The sequence below is a fragment of the Bacillus rossius genome, chromosome 8 (genome assembly GCF_032445375.1).
Source record: "Bacillus rossius redtenbacheri isolate Brsri chromosome 8, Brsri_v3, whole genome shotgun sequence".
Lineage (NCBI taxonomy): Eukaryota > Metazoa > Arthropoda > Insecta > Phasmatodea > Bacillidae > Bacillus > Bacillus rossius.
This window is the reverse complement of record NC_086336.1, coordinates 29,123,801-29,141,233: the sequence shown is the minus strand read 5'-3', so window position 1 is coordinate 29,141,233 and position 17,433 is coordinate 29,123,801. Positions and strand designations below refer to the sequence as shown.

Here is a 17,433-nt window from a genome sequence, read left to right as displayed (position 1 = left end):
CAATTCAACTCTGTCATGCGTGCGCACTCATACAACGAAAACACACGATATGCCATTAAACTATATGAAATACACACATTTGTTGAAAAGATTCGCGTGCCACTTATTGTAAAATTGTTTTACTAATTCAGAAATCTTTGCGGAAATGCGCATAACAACTCACCAAATGTTTCATCACGATCGAATGAATGATATAGGAAATTATACATACATATAAATACACACACATGCATTTATATGCCTTTATACAGCTACGATTTGTGTTGCTATCCAATTGCTAACCAACTGACTACAACTTCAGAACACACACCCATTATATATACTACCTTCTTGGACACGATTCGCGCACCAAAATTACTATTCGGACCATAGAAAAGAGGAACTGTATGGAATACTACTGGTAATGATCGGATGCGACTCGCGCGCCACATATTGTACGTTATCTCACCTAGACAGTAATCTTGTCGTGTTTCAAAGGTCAAGTGTGCAAAATTTCATAGAGGTCGGATTAACGTTGCGTTACTAATTAACTGTCGAAATATCATCAAGAATAATTCAATTCTGCTTTGAGGGTTAGTTTATCGAAGTCACCCTTAGACAGTGATTTTACTCGTGTTTCAACAGTAAAGTGTGCAAAGTTTCATCCAGTCGGATGAATGGTTTAGGAACGCATAAGAGACAAACAAGCAAACAAACAAAACAAACATATAAGATTTGAATTAGATGACTCTGTCCTGGGTCGAACCCGTTCCAAGACCAACAGACCTTCCGAAGGTCTGGTATGCGAGTGTGGAGGAGGTTTAATGAATGTGGTGAGCTGCGTCGCGGCCGCAAAATAACGCACGTTTACAGTAATTCAAGCGGAATATTGATGGCATCCTCTAACGTGTAGTGTGTGTAAGCTCCTATTACAGAATCATTACTCTGACGATCTGTTTGGATTACAAATTTAGGGTTTAGATAGATATCGGGCACATAAAAACTTCTGAAAGAATTTAATGTTTCCCTGTTCATGTTATTGTACCTTTAAATCACGTATTAAAATTAAAATAAAAATTCAACCTTTTGCAGATTAAAAAAAACATCCTTCAATAATATTATAAAATAATGAATTGTACAACCATAAGTACGTTATATCTAGAAAAATTCTTCGTAGATTTGACAAAAACTTGCTGAATTGGCCGAATTGACACCGTCGAAGTTGAATGATGCACAAAGTTTGGCCAGGTCAAGTTTTCCAAGCCCTGGATCCGAAAGAGATGAGGTTATTGTGAGTGCCGAAAGACAGACAGAGCGGTTCTGGAGCCACACTTTCTTGTCCCGCCAATACACTTCATCTTCCGCCTATCTTGGATCTGACCCAAGTTAAGTTTCTGACAGGAGATTAAAGCCCGAAACAACACGTGCCCACTTACTCTCGTTAGAAACCGGATGGGAGTGTATACGTTTAAGAACTGGTCTTGCATGGTCGTCTTTTCACCTTCACAGCGCTGCAGCACAAACCTGACTAAAACTTTGATGGTTAAACATATAAAAAAATATTTTCACAACTGCGGTATTCTGGCTTCGTGCTGTTTCCGAAAAATCTTTTACATGAAAGACTGCACTCTGTGAGAAACTAGCCTTGAACTGATATCCTAATTGTTTCGACGATATCACAACCTGGTGTATCAGCAAAATTATAGGTACACGCAGTCATTTATTTACATCAATTTTTTTTAAACTCTATTTCCCATGGAGTTAAGAAGTAAGGGATTTGGTGTATCCAGTTATTCTTAAAGTCATAACGAAAATGATACCTAACCTCCCTTCCCGAACTGGATAGCAAAACAATTTTTTTTATAATGAAGTTTAACGCTAGTTCCTTGAAGATGTCTTGATATTATTATTTTTTAGCAATATTCATATCATTCCATTTTCACGATTCTTTCTAGCGAGTAATTTTCAAACTACTTAAGAAATTTATAGCATAGTTGCCTTTATAAAGCTACGATTGGATTTTATTTCCAATTGCTAACCAGTTGACTTTAAATACAGAACAGAGACACACTCCATAGACTAATAGCTCCAGGCCCCGATTTACAAATGAGCCAATCGGCTATTTATTTAACCAGAACTCCAGGATTTTAGAGGTGGGAGAGTTCGAGGTCAGAAAAGATTAGGAAAAGTAAAATAGGGACAAGAAAAATTATTAATTTTTATGTGCGGTAATGCTTTGATTTTCAAAAATACATGTCACATGGAAATTTTATTTTGTACTAACTATTGCAGTGCGCTTAAAAATATTAGGCCTTAAACCAAATACTTACTTTTGAAATATATTTAAAACTCGTCTAGCACTTACTGTATACTATAAATCATGATTGATTAAGGCATAACCGTCATATAAAACGGCAAAAAACAGTTATTAACTTTAAATAAGAAAATTGCAATATGTCTTTGTAAAACCTTAGTATTTATTTGCATAATGTGTGGTTTTAACTGATGCTAATGTAAAAAGGCTTGAATTAGTAAAATATGATGATGTTTGGGGGAGCTCTGGTCTGGTTCTGCCTGCCTGAAATCGGGGCCTGAATAGCTCCATGATATTTCCAAGCAGTTTTGAACTTATGCAAGTTAACGTTTTTCCCTTCACATTTATCGATAACCATAAAATGGCGTTGACAGCAGTTGGCTTGTTTGGCAACTGTCGCCACAATTGTACTAAACTATCGCCACAATTGTACTAAAAGATTGCGCTACAAACGCCTCAAAAGCCACAAGTATGCACGAAAGGTCGCGAGCGTCTCGTCCTTTCACAGATAGCTGCATCGGCGATTATAAGAAGAAGATTGCAGCCATTTGAAATGTCAACAAAAATGGTTTACATATTTAAAGATGCACTTTTCCCAGTTTATTTTTTAGGCTTGAATTTTTAAAAAAAATTTTCAGTAGCCTATGGATAAGAAGAACAAAATTTAATTTATGAGTGAATTTTTTTGTTAAAGGTAATAATTGTGGCTACGCGTGGTATGGTTTAAAATCCTTTCAGAAATATGCAATGAATTTTATTTAGCCTTTCAAAATCATAAATGTTCTGATTATTTTGAAAAGTCAGGTAAAATTAAATAATCTTATTTTTCTGAAAGAATTGCAACTATGTCACGTATCAGCCAGTAAAATTGAATTTCAACCCTTAAAAGTTTCAGTTTTATTTACCATTTCATTCTCCTTATCCGTAATATTAAAATACGTTAAAAAATGTAACTTTGCCAGCGTATTAGACATTCAATTATTCGGCAAGTTTTACAACGTGGAACGTTAATACAAAAAATGACCTGGAACGTGGCATACATTCTTAAAAAAATCAACTTCTTAGTGTACAGTGATTTTGAAACGAATATCGCGTATTTCGGTTCTTATCCTTCTGAATTAAATGCACATCAGTTACGATCGGACGAGCAACTAATGTTCACATACTTCAAGTATGGACTGACCCGGTTTCCGGTTGGTGATGCAACTCTTGCGATACATCTCCTCCTTCTTTTCCTGATCAAAAAGACGGTGAACTTTTAGTGAGAACTGCTTCTCGTGAAAGTGCGCAGACAGCTGAACACAGCTATTCACCTGCATGACCACTCTTGTTATTTACACTCGCTCACGACTCTCCCTTTGAAACCTGCACATAAATATCACGAACATGCAGTGCTTCTTGCATGGAATCGCGCATTTATGTTTGCGATCAAAACGCGGACATACACGTCTTATATACGTAGGTATATAGAGCGTGTTTGCGAAGAACGGGCATAAATTTAATAGGGAATACCAACACAAGCAAATTTTTATTAAAGAACGTGTGTCTAGGAAAGCAACCCTGTGAAGTTACATACGTGAACAATAGTGCGCAAATTGGAATTTACCGCGCATTATGCGTAACTTCATTGGCCGAGAAGACGCGCGATAGAAGCGCCATGACGCTCAAATGCTCTGCGGGAAGCAGGCTTTCAAGCACGAAAGCTTAAAGTTAGCCACGGGCATTACCAGCCAGCTGATTGGTGCACATCAACTTCACACACTGTTAAAAATTTCCGCCGTCAATTCCCGAAGAACGCTGGTTACAAATTACCCAAAAATCTTCGTAAATTTACGAACCATCAGTTCACTTACTTTGGACATAGATTCAAAAGAAAATTCTTGGTTAATTGAAAAACAAAACACTCAAAATCTGGTCAAGTCTACAGCAAAAACACTCTTTTTTTTTGTCCAAGAGTGTGTTTACCTTCGTTATAAACGAAACACACAACTTCGAAGTCGAAATACGGCGTAGTTTTTTTTTCGAAGACTCAGTAATTTAAAATTTGGAAGAAAATTTATTTTATATGAGTTAAATTCTTCGTTAAAAAGTCCGAAATTTTACTGTAATTTCCAACTGTGTGGTAAGAATCTTCCAGTTTCCGGCAGTCACTCGTTAAAAAAGTGAGATAATCTTCCTGTTCGGTAAATTTGTCTTGCGAAAACACTATTGGTAAATGCACTCTGCTTCTGCTGCAATTCCTCTCGCCTACCCTTTCACCACGTGTATATCAGCAATCTTTGCGAAGGTGAAGTCTTTAGTGCTGATGTTGTTCGCAAATTCTGTGATCGCGTCACCTTATTCACCAACAGTCAACACTGCGTTGATTGCTAAAGCAAAAATGCAAAAGTACCACAATTACCATCCAGTGTGCAGGGGATGTAGTAAAAAAGTGGTGGGGGCCTTAAGGTCCGGATCTTTACCTTCCGCAATTCAAAATAAAAAAATATTGCGAAAACAGAATCAGAAATGTACAACAATTTAGTAATGTAAGGTTACAAAGCTATTATTTTAACATTTTATTGTAATCATTAGTGGGAATAATATAATAATTCCTCCATATAAAAGACCTAATACACAGAAATGGCAGGAATTGTGTTTCCAAGTAGATACTATATTATAAGCCAGTTTGCACACTTGTAAAAATGTTTTTCATACAAATTTAACAAATGCTTTATTTATTTATTAACATTAATATAGTTGTATTTATGACTTGTCTTAAAAAAAAAAAAACATTTCACGTAAGAATAAAGTAATAAAAAATTAAACAAAAAATAAATAAATTATAAAATGTCCAGTTTTCTTTTCTCAAGCTAAAATATTACTTACAAATTCCATGTTTAATTGTTAGAGTACTGAAAGTCTACTGCCCCAGAGATATTAAATCGACAATCACTTATCATTTAGAATTCAAAAAATTCCATTATGGAGAAATTACGCAAAAAAAAAAAAGAAATAATGGTTACACTGGAACCACTTTATTCACAAAACAGACCACAATGTACTCTCCAAATACAGCTACACAAGGCTCTGACTGTGATGCCCACTGACAGCTGGCCACGGCCCTGACTATACTGTCCACTCACAGCTGGCCACGGCCCTGAATGTGCTGTCCACTCACTGCTGGCAACGGCCCTGACTGTGCTGTCCACTCACTGCTGGCCACGGCCCTGACTGTGCTGTCCACTAACTGCTGGCCACGGCCCTGACTGTGCTGTCCACTCAATGCTGGCCACGGCCCTGACTGTGCTGTCCACTCACTGCTGACCACAGCCCTGACTGTGCTGTCCATTCACTGCTGGCCACGGCCCTGACTGTGCTGTCCACTCACTGCTGGGCACGGCCCTGACTGTGCTGTCCTCTCACTGCTGGCCACTGCCCTGACTGTGCTGTCCACTCACTGCTGGGCACGGCCCTGACTGTGCTGTCCTCTCACTGCTGGCCACGGCCCTGACTGTGCTGTCCTCTCACTGCTGGCCACGGACCTGATGTGCTGTCCACTCACTGCTGGCCACGGCCCTGACTGTGCTGTCCACTCACTGCTGGCCACGACCCTGATTGTGCTGTCCTCTCACTGCTGACCACGGCTCTGACTGTGCTGTCCACTCACTGCTGGCCACGGCCCTGACTGTGCTGTACACTCACTGCTGGCCACGGCCCTGACTGTGATGTCCACTCACTGCTGGCCACGGCCCTGACTGTGCTGTCCAATCACTGCTGGACACGGCCCTGACTGTGCTGTCCCTTCACTGCTGGACACGGCCCTGACTGTGCTGTCCACTCACTGCTGGCCACGGCCCTGACTGTGTTGTCCTCTCACTGCTGGCCACGGCCCTGACTGTGCTGTCCACTCACTGCTGGCCACGGCCCTGACAGTGCTGTCCACTCACTGCTGGCCAAGGCCCTGACTGTGCTGTCCACTCACTGCTGGCCACGGCCCTGACTGTGCTGTCCACTCACTGCTGGCCACGGCCCTGACTGTGCTGTCCACTCACTGCTGGCCACCGTCCTGATTGTGCTGTCCTCTCACTGCTGGCCACGGCCCTGACTGTGCTGTCCACTCACTGCTGGCCACGGCCCTGACTGTGCTGTCCTCTCACTGCTGGCCACGGCCCTGACTGTGCTGTCCTCTCACTGCTGGCCACGGCCCTGACTGTGCTGTCCACTCACTGCTGGCCACGGCCCAGACTGTGCTGTCCACTCACTGCTGGCCACGGCCCTGATTGTGCTGTCCTCTCACTGCTGGCCACGGCCCTGACTGTGCTGTCCACTCACTGCTGGCCACGGCCCTGACTGTGCTGTCCAATCACTGCTGGCCACGGCCCTGACTGTGCTGTCCCTTCATTGCTGGACACGGCCCTGACTGTGCTGTCCACTCACTGCTGGCCACGGCCCTGACTGTGCTGTCCAATAACTGCTGGCCACGGCCCTGACTGTGCTGTCCACTCACTGCTGGCAACGGCCCTGACTGTGCTGTCCAATAACTGCTGGCCACGGCCCTGACTGTGCTGTCCACTCACTGCTGGCAACGGCCCTGACTGTGCTGTCCACTCACTGCTGGCCACGGCCCTGACTGTGCTGTCCACTCACTGCTGGCCACGGCCCTGACTGTGCTGTCCACTCACTGCTGGCCACCGTCCTGATTGTGCTGTCCTCTCACTGCTGGCCACGGCCCTGACTGTGCTGTCCACTCACTGCTGGCCACGGCCCTGACTGTGCTGTCCTCTCACTGCTGGCCACGGCCCTGACTGTGCTGTCCTCTCACTGCTGGCCACGGCCCTGACTGTGCTGTCCACTCACTGCTGGCCACGGCCCAGACTGTGCTGTCCACTCACTGCTGGCCACGGCCCTGATTGTGCTGTCCTCTCACTGCTGGCCACGGCCCTGACTGTGCTGTCCACTCACTGCTGGCCACGGCCCTGACTGTGCTGTCCAATCACTGCTGGCCACGGCCCTGACTGTGCTGTCCCTTCATTGCTGGACACGGCCCTGACTGTGCTGTCCACTCACTGCTGGCCACGGCCCTGACTGTGCTGTCCAATAACTGCTGGCCACGGCCCTGACTGTGCTGTCCACTCACTGCTGGCCACGGCCCTGACTGTGCTGTCCTCTCACTGCTGGCCACGGCCTTGACTGTGCTGTCCACTCACTGCTGGCCACGGCCCTGACTGTGCTGTACTCTCACTGCTGGCCACGGCCCTGACTGTGCTGTCCACTCACTGCTGGCCACGGCCCTGACTGTGCTGTCCACTCACTGCTGGCCACGGCCCTGACTTTGCTGTCCACTCACTGCTGGCCACGGCCCTGACTGTGCTGTCCACTCACTGCTGGCCACGGCCCTGACTGTGCTGTCCTCTCACTGCTGGCCACGGCCCAGACTGTGCTGTCCACTCACTGCTGGCCACGGCCCTGATTGTGCTGTCCTCTCACTGCTGGCCACGGCCCTGACTGTGATGTACACTCACTGCTGGCCACGGCCCTGACTGTGCTGTCCTCTCACTGCTGGCCACGGCCCTGACTGTGCTGTCCCTTCACTGCTGGACACGGCCCTGACTGTGCTGTCCACTCACTGCTGGCCACGGCCCTGACTGTGTTGTCCTCTCACTGCTGGCCACGGCCCTGACTGTGCTGTCCACTCACTGCTGGCCACGGCCCTGACTGTGCAGTCCACTCACTGCTGGCCACGGCCCTGACTGTGCTGTCCTCTCACTGCTGGCCACGGCCCTGACTGTGCTGTCCACTCACTGCTGGCCACGGCCCTGACTGTGCTGTCCACTCACTGCTGGCCACGGCTCTGACTGTGCTGTCCAATAACTGCTGGCCACGGCCCTGACTGTGCTGTCCACTCACTGCTGGCAACGGCCCTGACTGTGCTGTCCACTCACTGCTGGCCACGGCCCTGACTGTGCTGTCCACTCACTGCTGGCCACGGCCCTGACTGTGCTGTCCTCTCACTGCTGGCCACGGCCTTGACTGTGCTGTCCACTCACTGCTGGCCACGGCCCTGACTGTGCTGTACTCTCACTGCTGGCCACGGCCCTGACTGTGCTGTCCACTCACTGCTGGCCACGGCCCTGACTGTGCTGTCCACTCACTGCTGGCCACGGCCCTGACTTTGCTGTCCACTCACTGCTGGCCACGGCCCTGACTGTGCTGTCCACTCACTGCTGGCCACGGCCCTGACTGTGCTGTCCTCTCACTGCTGGCCACGGCCCAGACTGTGCTGTCCACTCACTGCTGGCCACGGCCCTGATTGTGCTGTCCTCTCACTGCTGGCCACGGCCCTGACTGTGATGTCCACTCACTGCTGGCCACGGCCCTGACTGTGCTGTCCAATCACTGCTGGCCACGGCCCTGACTGTGCTGTCCCTTCACTGCTGGACACGGCCCTGACTGTGCTGTCCACTCACTGCTGGCCACGGCCCTGACTGTGTTGTCCTCTCACTGCTGGCCACGGCCCTGACTGTGCTGTCCACTCACTGCTGGCCACGGCCCTGACAGTGCTGTCCACTCACTGCTGGCCACGGCCCTGACTGTGCTGTCCACTCACTGCTGGCCACGGCCCTGACTGTGCTGTCCACTCACTGCTGGCCACGGCCCTGACTGTGCTGTCCACTCACTGCTGGCCACCGTCCTGATTGTGCTGTCCTCTCACTGCTGGCCACGGCCCTGACTGTGCTGTCCACTCACTGCTGGCCACGGCCCTGACTGTGCTGTCCTCTCACTGCTGGCCACGGCCCTGACTGTGCTGTCCTCTCACTGCTGGCCACGGCCCTGACTGTGCTGTCCACTCACTGCTGGCCACGGCCCAGACTGTGCTGTCCACTCACTGCTGGCCACGGCCCTGATTGTGCTGTCCTCTCACTGCTGGCCACGGCCCTGACTGTGCTGTCCACTCACTGCTGGCCACGGCCCTGACTGTGCTGTCCAATCACTGCTGGCCACGGCCCTGACTGTGCTGTCCCTTCATTGCTGGACACGGCCCTGACTGTGCTGTCCACTCACTGCTTGCCACGGCCCTGACTGTGTTGTCCTCTCACTGCTGGCCACGGCCCTGACTGTGCTGTCCACTCACTGCTGGCCACGGCCCTGACAGTGCTGTCCACTCACTGCTGGCCACGGCCCTGACTGTGCAGTCCACTCACTGCTGGCCACGGCCCTGACTGTGCTGTCCTCTCACTGCTGGCCACGGCCCTGACTGTGCTGTCCACGGCCCTGACTGTGCTGTCCACTCACTGCTGGCCACGGCTCTGACTGTGCTGTCCAATAACTGCTGGCCACGGCCCTGACTGTGCTGTCCACTCACTGCTGGCAACGGCCCTGACTGTGCTGTCCACTCACTGCTGGCCACGGCCCTGACTGTGCTGTCCACTCACTGCTGGCCACGGCCCTGACTGTGCTGTCCTCTCACTGCTGGCCACGGCCTTGACTGTGATGTCCACTCACTGCTGGCCACGGCCCTGACTGTGCTGTACTCTCACTGCTGGCCACGGCCCTGACTGTGCTGTCCACTCACTGCTGGCCACGGCCCTGACTGTGCTGTCCACTCACTGCTGGCCACGGCCCTGACTGTGTTGTCCACTCACTGCTGGCCACGGCCCTGACTGTGCTGTCCACTCACTGCTGGCCACGGCCCTGACTGTGCTGTCCTCTCACTGCTGGCCACGGCCCTGACTGTGCTGTCCACTCACTACTGGCCACGGCCCTGACTGTGCTGTCCACTCACTGCTGGCCACGGCCCTGACTGTGCTGTCCACTCACTGCTGGCCACGGCCCTGACTGTGCTGTCCTCTCACTGCTGGCCACGTCCCTGACTGTGCTGTCCACTCAATGCTGGCCACGGCCCTGACTGTGCTGTCCTCTCACTGCTGGCCACGGCCCTGACTGTGCTGTCCACTCACTGCTGGGCACGGCCCTGACTGTGCTGTCCACTCACTGCTGGCCACGGCCCTGACTGTGCTGTCCTCTCACTGCTGGCCACGGCCCTGACTCTGCTGTCCACTCACTGCTGGCCACGGCCCTGACTGTGCTGTCCTCTCACTGCTGGCCACGGCCCTGACTGTGATGTCCTCTCATTGCTGGCCACGGCCCTGACTGTGCTGTCCACTCACTGCTGGCCACGGCCCTGACTGTGCTGTCCACTCACTGCTGGCCACGGCCCTGACTGTGCTGTCCACTCACTGCTGGCCGCGGCCCTGACTGTGCTGTCCACTCACTGCTGGCCGCGGCCCTGACTGTGCTGTACACTCACTGCTGGCCACGGCCTCGACTGTGCTGCCCATTGACAGCTGGTTACTTGTGCGTACGGCTTACACTAAGTGCCTGTGCCCCGCTTGTCGCCGGCCTTTTCGCTGACCTTTAACGTCTCAGTTTGGCGATTACGTGTCCTCTCACCATTTGTACTGCATAGAATAAGATTTAATATATTTTTGTAATTTTACAAAATTTTCTTTTGAAACCAGGTGTCAAGAAAATGTTTTTAATACTACTGTAAATCTATTATAAATTTTTAGAATACGTGACAGTGGTTATTTTGGCATATATAAAATTCCTTTTATCGAGTTATCTAATACTGCGTATTTCTTATGAAAATTGGGCATATATTCATATTTTAAGTGATGTTTGATTCAAGCTATTCTTTTATCCATTAAAATTTAATAGAATTATTTACATTTGACTTTATTTTGTTTCTAAATGCTTTATGTGCGTAGTAATACTGGAAAGTTATCAGGGAACGATTTACAAACAACTTTAACCATTTGAGGAACTGGGACAACACAAAACCATATGCCCAGGTAAGTATACGAATCCAGTATTACCGCGAACACTATTTTGTGGTGATACGGTTGGATTCCTGTAAATGTACAAATTAAATAATATGTGTAATTTTTAATGATATCCATGTTCAATTTACAAAAAAATACAACGTGGTGACTAATGCCCAGGGGGGTGATTCAAATTTGCATGCAACTGTTGGCGCAACTTTGCAGGGTTGCGATTCCTGACATATTTTCCGTAACAAAAATTGCGTATTTGGTATTCCCTGCCACCCATTAATTTTATGCTCTGCGATTTGCCAACACTCTATAGTCTATTTCAAGGATATAATATCCATAGCTATGTTCTCATCGATGCTCGTAACCTGAATCGCTGAAAGGGCGAGCGAGAGAGCTGGTTATTTGAAACACAGCCTAATATGAAAGAGTGACTGACCCCGATATAAACACACTATTCAGGTAGCGTCCTCTACATCCCTTCTCTTACGGAGAATCCACTGACAACTACAGGCAGTTGAACCAAAGAAACAGTAAATACAACAACATTGCACAACACAGTGACAGGCTGAGAAACTCAAAGATGGTACTAAACTGATAATCTGCACATCATACCAATAATACGGCGACGCACATGTGTAACCAGCTGTGAAATTAAACAGGTATCATGAAAAAACAACGAAGACAGCACGGATGAAAACAGTTGGCTTCCTATAGTAAAACAATTGCGACGTTTCGGGAACTGAGTTCTGTTCCCGTCATCAGACACAAACATAAATTACGTCCATGAAACAATGTCCCAGTTATAAATTTTAATAGTATTAATTGTAAGTGCTTTAGAGTGTTCGTTCAAGGTCACAATTAAAGCGTAACTCAAACGGTGTCAGATAAGGCATGCGTGAGTACTGCTTTTTTGTTTTCTCGCTTGCAGTGTCACTTACGCAAAATGGCGACTCCCGAGCGTAAAGCGTTTTGTGTTCTGCAATTGGCTAAGAGTGAATCTGTAATTTTAGTTCAACGTGCGTTTATTTAAAGTTTAATTGTGATCCTCAATGTGGCAAAAACATCAGCAAATGGTATAGCCAGTTCGAGACAACAGAGCTCTTTTTCGCTGGCCTCCACGGTCACCTAACATAAAGCGATGCGATTGTTTTCCTATAGGGCTGTATAAAAGATCGTGTTTACGTTCCGCAGCTACCTTATGATTTTCCAGACATATACAGAATTGAAGAGGCTATTGCTTCCACTATTCCGGACTTGTTAACCAAAGTGTACGAAGAATTGGACTTAAGGTTGGATGTGTACCGTACAGTATAGCTAAAGGGGTACATATTGCAAATTTGTAAGAAAACTTAGGTTAGTTTACCTTCAATTCGATGTATCATATATGTTGTAAATGGTCTAAATTAAACGGTTATAATATACTATTGAAACTGGGTGAGAATTGGACTTTCTAGCATCCAAATTTTTTCGACTGTTGCCCTGTCTGTAATTTCGCAACGGGAAGTTGCTCAGACTGTTTGCTTAAACCGACAACACTTCGACACAGTCTGTCTCAAACTGTATTGTCATCATAGATATTGCGGGCCTCGTGGTCCGTGTGCCAGAGACGAGCATCGAACCAAGGACTCGCGAAATGCCGCCCTCTACCTCTTGTTGTGAAATAGAGTTTATGTGTGGATGTCTGTGAAAAAGATGACACTGGGTTACTTCTAAGATGGTTTTAAAATTTGTTTCTTTAGCGGGATCGCGGGAGGGACTCGAACCCACGTGCCGCCGAGGGCAATGCGACGAATAAAGAACATTCGGAGCGAGGCTTGGCGGGCGGTCTCGATCAGAGGAGGGCTGGGTCCGGAACTGTAGCACAAGCGAGATGTCCGGGGGGGAGGGAGAAGTGGGGCGGGGAGTGACGGCGGAGGTGAAAGGCTTGGGTAATCCAGACCATGTCTCGCCGCTTCCCACCTCGACCTTTCTCTCTCTCTCCCTCTCTCTCTCTCACTCTCTCAGGCGCCGTCCGCGGACAATGCTTCGATGCGAGGTGTGACGCCGGACCTTACGTTCCCCCTGCCCCCTCCTCCATGAGCCAGTCGGTCGGCGCACGGGTTTCAGGAGTTGCTTTGCAGGGGCAGCTCCAGGAAGTCTTCCCGGGAGCGGCTATCGTCAAATATTGCAATACGAACAGTTTGGGAAACTGGTCATAAATACGCGAGACAAGTGCAATCAGTGAATGACGGCGTGCAGTGCACCAGTGTTTATTAAGTGCTTGAAACTAGTTACAGTATTGGCATCTAGCAGCGTGGAGTGTAAAATTAGCTTGAAAGCGATGTAGATAAAATGTGTCGCGCTTCGCCAATGCTAATAGGCCAGTCTTTCCCATATTGTTATGTTACGATATTTGCTTTCGCACAAACAAATTCAGAAGAATATTTACAAATCCATGGTCTCAGTTACTGAACTTGAGTATTTTCATAAAAAAATATTAATGTAAGAAAAGTTTATTATATGTATTTATGTTTTTAACTAAACAAAAACTTACCGCAATTATAAAGTCTACAGTTCATTCCAAGTATCCTGTAGGTGAGTATTAAACAATTAAATTACAGGTGCCTAACATCTTTGAGAACGCATCTTTTCATACCTACAATGTATGGGAGAAGTGAGCCAATTAGTATATACTGAGATGATTTTCAGAATTATTAGTGCAACACCAAACTATATAGATATTGCTTTAAAATTGTAGGTGGGGCTCGGAAATCTTTGGAGGTCCATCTGAGGAAGGCGGGCACTACCTGCTAGCTGCACGATCCGTTCACTCCTGGTGGAGGGAGAGATGTGTAACTGTTGGTAATAACTTTTAACCATGTCCTAGCTTTTGAAGTGAAACTTCTTTGCTGAGGGCGCTACAATTTTCGAGTGGTACGAAATTTCCGATCGCGTGAGGGGAATAGTTAGGTACGTGGTGGGGGAACCAGTAGAGGAGGAGAGTGCGTCAGCGGCGACGCCACTCCAACCGTGTAATAGCGGTCGAATGCGATGACGGCAAGAAAGGAGGGGGGGGGGGGGGGTGACCAATGCTACGGAATTCTAGTTATGCTCTTGGTTGGAGAGTAATCTTGTGCTTCCATTTTATTCAGCCGGAGATCGTGATTTAACATCATGTCTAAAAATAATAAAATGACAGAAGCTGATAAGAGGTACCATCAAAGATAACTTGGGGATATACTGCCAAAAGAGGCGTCAAAAAGTGTCAGTGAACGGATGCAAGAGTACAGGGCGCGTAAAAAGAAGTTCCTTTCATTTGAGATCATACCCGGATCCTTACTATTCCTAATTATTATCTCTCGTTCGATAAAAATACTAATAGTTTATCTCTACCTATAACTAATACTTCTTTCGCGCGGCTCCACGCACAAACAAGGAACTTGGACAATCTGTGTGAACGGGGTGGTCGACTGTTGCAGCGATCACGTCGCACATGATGGTGGTGGTGTACAGCCACTGCAAGGACCTGAAGAGGGACGAGGCGGAGGCGCGCTGCAAGTCGCGGCCGGCGCCCAGCCAGACCCACCTGCACAGACGGGTGTCGACCAACAGCGTGCGGCTGAAGCCGGTCGCCCACCCCGTCGACCTGCGGGAGCTCTCCTCTCCCGAGCAGGAGGTCTGACGTCCTCGTCTGCCTCTTTCACCGGTGCATCCGATTACAGCTCCTCAACCGACTCAGACGTGTAACACATACTTTTAAATACTCGTGTTCTTATCAAACGTCCGTACATTACTAGAGAAACATTACTTGGACGACTGACTGTCACAAAGGGTTAAAATGTGCTTGTCCCATGCTCACACCTTCATGGTTGACCACTTAAGAATTTTCTTCTAAGGCACTTCTGTGTAACCTCTTATGTACTGAGAAAGTGGTCAAGCACATGCCTGAACAGCCAATCCTCAGAAACACGTAACTACAAAGATACACTTTGTTAAGTCTTCTTACAAGTCTAACGCATACCTGAAGTGACAAATATGTGTTCTATATCTTAAGATTACATGCTTATTAATCTATTATATGTCAAAAATTTATCACCTGTCCTTTTTAGATGAATATTTTTATTAAATTCTTGTTATGAGAAAAAAAAAACCTCTTGGCTTTAAATGTACCACTAAGTGATGAAAGGGAATACCCGTAACAAACCAAAATATAATATGAGTTATCAAAATGTTAGTGTTAAATATATTTAACATCAATCATCTTTACAATCTCTTAAGTTAAAGTTCATGGTTTAGACAATGCCTTTTAGAGTGAATTAATTGTATTATCCATGTTACCTGCAATAAGGTTGAAATTTTTTAGCTGTGAATAAAGCTGGAATAATTAATAGATATGTTATTTATATCTTCCAATCTTATAAAATAGTGATTTTAGAAATAAATGTAACTTATTTGTGAGTATGCTTTATTTTAGGACCTACATTCCTTTATATTATTTCAGAAACTTTGATAATTTTACCGTCAACATACATAAAAAAACTGACATTTAATTAACGTCAATTTTCTAATTTTCTTGAAATTCTCACCTAACTTAAAATGGGTTTATTAAGATTTTAATGTAAATGCTATTTTACTATTTAAAAATATTTTTTATTTTATTTTATAGACTACACTTAGTGCAATGCTCATACAATAAATAAAACCAAAATCACATGTTATTATGGAAAAATGGCACACTACTATCTGTAAAATAATATTTAAAAAGAAGTCCCTAAAACAAAACAATATATCACATCTAAAAAATGGAGCTGATGATTTAACATATTGATATTCTAGCAGAAAACCAAATTTTGAAACTTATTTTTCCTACAAATATTTTGGAGCAATGCATATTTTGCAATTTATTACAGGACATATATATTACAGAATTGATAGTTATATGTTATGTTATTTGGGGCATAAGTAAATTAAACATTTTGACCAAACCTCCTAGATTTTAAAAGTCATGGAACGAGATTAATTGGGAGAAAAGTTAGTACGAACAGACACATACATGAAATTCCACATACAGACTTATGTCAGAAAAGGATCAGTAGCCTTTTTTTTTTCTTTTGAAAAATTGATCCAACTTTCCGTTCATCCTTAAATGCGACTTTAGTTACTTTTGTTACGTCCTACGATTTAAGCATGCTACATCAATTATTTTCTTTGAAAGGTAAGAAGTGACTCCCGATGACTTGTAAGTTTTCAACAAGGAAAATAAAAGAAATTTTCTATAAATAAAATGATCATCACAGTCATAAAATAAACTAATTATAGGTGTATTGCTAGCATGGTAAAAGCACCTTTTATGCATCTCAAAAAATATTTATACATCCAACTGTAACTGTAAAATAGTAATTTAAGGGGAAAACCATCTATAGAAATTTAATAAAATTATACGAAAAAAAAAAATAATTTTGAGGGTTCAATTTGTAAAGTCGCTGTGACTAGCAAATAGCTATGGAGGGATAGTAAAATGGTCACACCTACTTAAACACCGAAAACAATGAAGGCGTGAATAGACGTTGGCATGCGTAACATATTCTTGTATTTGATACGAAGGAAGTTATATATATTTTTTATTTCAACCCCTGTGTTTTTAATAGTAATAGTAATAGGTTATTTCATTAAAAATTGTTCGAGCCAAAATATTCGGATACATTTTAAGACTTTTACAATAGATTATAATGGATTTGATAGGACATCTATTAAAAAAGTAATGACATTTTTGTCTTTCCACGCTTGTATTTCCACTCTTTTCAATAATTATTTCTTTACAAAGATTTATTTCAGTTAAAAGTTTTCAATAATATTTAAAAAGTTAAGCAAAATAAACATTAATTCGATAGAGTACTTGGTAGGAAAGGTTTATTTATTATCTTAATTCAAGCACAGTTTTGGATTTACGAACATTTTGAATGGTTTTGACAGTGTATCTACTAAGGGAGTTCTGATATTTTAAAAATTCTAGCCCATTATTTTTTCAACCTGTTGCAGTAATTTTTCGTCTACTGAAAAATTTATTCAAACAAAAGTTTTAGATAAGATTTATAATATTAACAAACAATTAAAACGAATTTTATGGTATACCTACGAACGGAGTAATGAATTATTTTCTTTTTCATTAAACTCCAGCTTTTTGAAGTAATGGTTGGTCGCATAAAAGGTTACTTAAAAACGAGTGTTATAAATAATAATTTTCAGTTTAACAATAAAACAAAACGGATTTAATAGTGTACATAGTACAGATTTATGAATTTTTTAAATTTTATCCCTTTATTTTTTTAAACCCCTGATTAAATA

General features: G+C 44.8%; 1 protein-coding gene across 1 annotated transcript in view; it reads left to right on the top strand.

The window, feature by feature from the left end:
• Window positions 1–15,546, top strand: part of LOC134535296 (uncharacterized) — a 75,008-nt gene extending 59,462 nt beyond the window's left edge. Inside the window, exon 6 of the mRNA XM_063374363.1 lies at window positions 14,568–15,546. Within this exon, the coding sequence (XP_063230433.1) occupies window positions 14,568–14,770 (203 nt within the window). The 3' untranslated portion in view covers window positions 14,771–15,546. The remainder of the gene's footprint in view (window positions 1–14,567) is intronic.
• Window positions 15,547–17,433: the final 1,887 nt, after the last annotated feature.